This window comes from Raphanus sativus, chromosome 9 (genome assembly GCF_000801105.2).
Source record: "Raphanus sativus cultivar WK10039 chromosome 9, ASM80110v3, whole genome shotgun sequence".
NCBI classification, from domain to species: Eukaryota; Viridiplantae; Streptophyta; class Magnoliopsida; order Brassicales; family Brassicaceae; genus Raphanus; species Raphanus sativus.
In genome coordinates this window covers 8,796,827-8,800,066 of record NC_079519.1, presented here as the reverse complement: position 1 = coordinate 8,800,066, position 3,240 = coordinate 8,796,827, and the positions used below count along the sequence as shown (strand labels likewise).

Here is a 3,240-nt window from a genome sequence, read left to right as displayed (position 1 = left end):
GGCTCATCGTGATTTGCAGGAATAAAACGAAGTAGAAGAAGAAGGAAGAAAAGAGAGGTGACATGGGAGATGAGCCAGAGACAGAAGGAGATGAGTCGTTAAGAGCTGAGAATGAGAGAGAGGAGACAAAGAGGGATGAAACAGAGAGGTATGAGGCAGAGAGGTATGAGGCCGAGAGGAAGAGGATTCGAAAAGGACACTGAAGATGGAACTTAGGAGCTTGAAGAACATGGTTGTGTGTGTTGTAGTGTTTGGTATTTTGTATAAGTTCTTTATGTAGCTTGGTTATAAATCTGCATTATCTGTGTAATAAGACATGTATTATGTAGTAAGAAGATGAACTTGTCATGTCTGAAACGTGTTTGCCTCTATTTTTTTATTCACTGAAATAATTCCATTGATTAATATGACCAAATGGACAAGAAAAGAAAGGAGGGGGTGATCCCTCAGTTCGAGAGAAACAAAGAAAAGGTTTTTGTAAAAACAGAGAAAAAAAAAGAGCAAAAACTGAGTCTCTTCTGAAAAAACAGATAAAAAAAGAAACAGCAGGGAGCTCTTCTTTATGCTGTCGATGCTCTATTTTAAACACCAAAAACAGTGGCTTTCGCATAAAAAAAAGTACCATTACCAAACAAAAGTCTTGGAGATAACACAAATTAGTTTCAAAACACATCAAACATAACCATAGCATAGCAACACACAATAAAAACTAGAAAAAGACAGAAAAAAACAGAAAAAATATTTTAGTTGATCACTTGGCTAAGCATTGGTTGGGAGCTTGTCTTGTTCTTCTTGGGTGGACGTTGAATCTCAACACCAATGCCAATACAGCCTCGTGTGTTGTGTCCAGCTGCTCCACATCTTCCACAATGGATGGTTCTTCTTGCTCTAGAAATTTTTGTTGGAGACTCTTGTGTAACCTTTGTTTTCTTCTTGCTCGGTGACTCGTTCTTCCCTTTTATCCTCTTAGGAATCTTCTTTCTTCCTAACACTGAATCTGTATCTTCTGTTGTTGGAGGCACAATCACAGCCTCGTCACTCTTGTTCCAAAAATTCACACCATGAACAGCCTCAATTGGTGTTTGGTATTGCATTCTCCACTTTGAAGTGAGATAGCAATCACCAATGTAATCCTCTTTCTTTCGCTTCTTCTCTACAATAACTTTCAGTGCATGACGACAAGGCAACCCAGAAATTTCCCATTTTCTACACGTACAACTACGCTCCAACATCTTTACTCTGTATGATGAGTTTTTCTCCTTCACTTCAAAGCTTTCATGACCACAAGGATATACCTGACACGGCCTGATCTTTGTCTGCTCTAGTTCCACTCTCTCCACTGCTTTAATACTAAACTTTCCTCTGTGTTTCATTGATATAACCTTTCTTGCCTCTATCCGAAGCATAGCTCTTCGGCGTATCGTCTCTAACATCTCCACAAATGGCATATATCTTGCAGGGTCTATGGCATGGTTAAAGGATTCAGACATGTTGTTACTTACATCATCACATGAAGATGTTGGTGAGTAGAAAGCAAGGCTGCAGTTTTTGGGATTCTTCATCATCATTAAGTTATAGACATCCATGTCGTATGCCTTAACTTCATCCACCCTTTTGTTGTATTGAGCTGTATTGTAACTCTTTGCGACCTTCCAAAACAATCCTTTCATGTCAGCTCTGTTAGGATATACCTTCTTTAGGTTTGCGTAGATGTGTCTTTCACACATCCTATGCTCGACCCGTGGTAATAAATCTTCTACAGCATTTAACAACCCCTTTTGTCTGTCAGAAATCACAGTAAATCCATTACCATCTTGCAGGTTTAAGTCAATTTGAAGCTTCTCAATAAACCATCTCCAGTTGGGTTCATTTTCAACATCAACAACAGCCCAAGCAATGGGGAACATCTGGTTGTTGGCGTCTCTCCCGACTGCTGCTAACAGTTGACCTTTTGTTGTGCATTTAAGAAAGCATCCATCAAGACCAAAGATAGGTCTACAGTGGGAGGTCCATGTCTTCTTCAATGCAGCAAAACAGACATAGAATCTGTAAAATACATCACTACCATCGTCACCTTGGACTGTCTCTAGATGCACTGATGAGTCCTTATTCGACTCTAATAACTCAACTCTGTAATCTCTAAGCCGTGAGAACTGTAAGTCTTGCTCCTCTTTGATAATTTCTAATGCCCTTTTCTTTGCGTTCCTGCACTGATCTATGGTTGCAGTTAACTCCCAACGCTTCTGAATATCTTCTAGAATCTCTTTCGGCATTAATTTAGGATTTTCCCTTATGTCATCAACGAACAACCCAGCAATAACCTCTTGTGTAAGCAGTCTTGAACGTCCACTCCTCATGCAAGTGTGCTCCTTCGTTAACACTTTAACTAGCCACTTCTGCAACGGTTGTTCATAAGAGCAGTAAATCTTCCACATACATTGTTCCTCTCCTTCTTCAGTTTCACTAGCACATTTCAATTCTGATTTGTCTTTCTCCCAACGCACATACTTAATATTCCACCTATGCTTTAGCACATAGTCAACCATAGCTTTTTTGAAAGCCTCCAAACTGTCAAAAGCTTGTCTTAATTTCAGATCACCACTGCCTTTTATGTACCTCAAGTACCCTTCTTTCTCAACACCATCTTCATCATCGTCTGAACATACAGGTGTAGCATACTCATCAAAATCTTCATCAACAAAATCAGCCACATTCCTTTCTACTCTTGCTTCTTCATCAAATTGTTGCTCATTCCTCTCGGCCTCATATCTCTCTGCCTCTGAATCTGCCTCATACCTCTCTGTTTCATCCCTCTCTGGCTCATCTCCCATGTCGCCTCTCTTTCCTTCCTTCTTCTTCTTCGTTTTGTTTCTGCAAATCACGTTAACCCTAATAATTATTTTCCCCAAATTGTATGTGTTAAGTCAAGGCAACAAAACTACGTAGTTTTGTCAAAAAGATTTTTTTTTTTTAAATTTGGTTCGTCACTAAACCGACCAAATCTGTTATAGGTTCGTGTGTGCCATGTCAGCACCCGAAGCTAGGTAAACCGAAATCAGGTACGGTTATGTAGTAATTAACCAGATTGCAAAAGTTTATGGTTGAAATTCCAAAAAAGAATTAGTTCACGGTGTTTTCGGCTTGATCCGATAGTTCGTGTATGAAAACAATGGAGAGATCATGTTCACGATGGAATTGGCCGTTTTCCCTTGTTTATGCAACTGGGTTTTCAACGCTTCT

General features: G+C 39.6%; 1 protein-coding gene across 1 annotated transcript; it reads right to left on the bottom strand.

Moving 5' to 3' along the window:
* Positions 1-743: 743 nt before the first annotated feature.
* Positions 744-2,831, bottom strand: LOC130500026 (uncharacterized). Its single transcript, XM_056994715.1, has one exon. The coding sequence runs from the start codon at positions 2,829-2,831 to the stop codon at positions 744-746; it is 2,088 nt and encodes a 695-aa protein (XP_056850695.1).
* Positions 2,832-3,240: the final 409 nt, after the last annotated feature.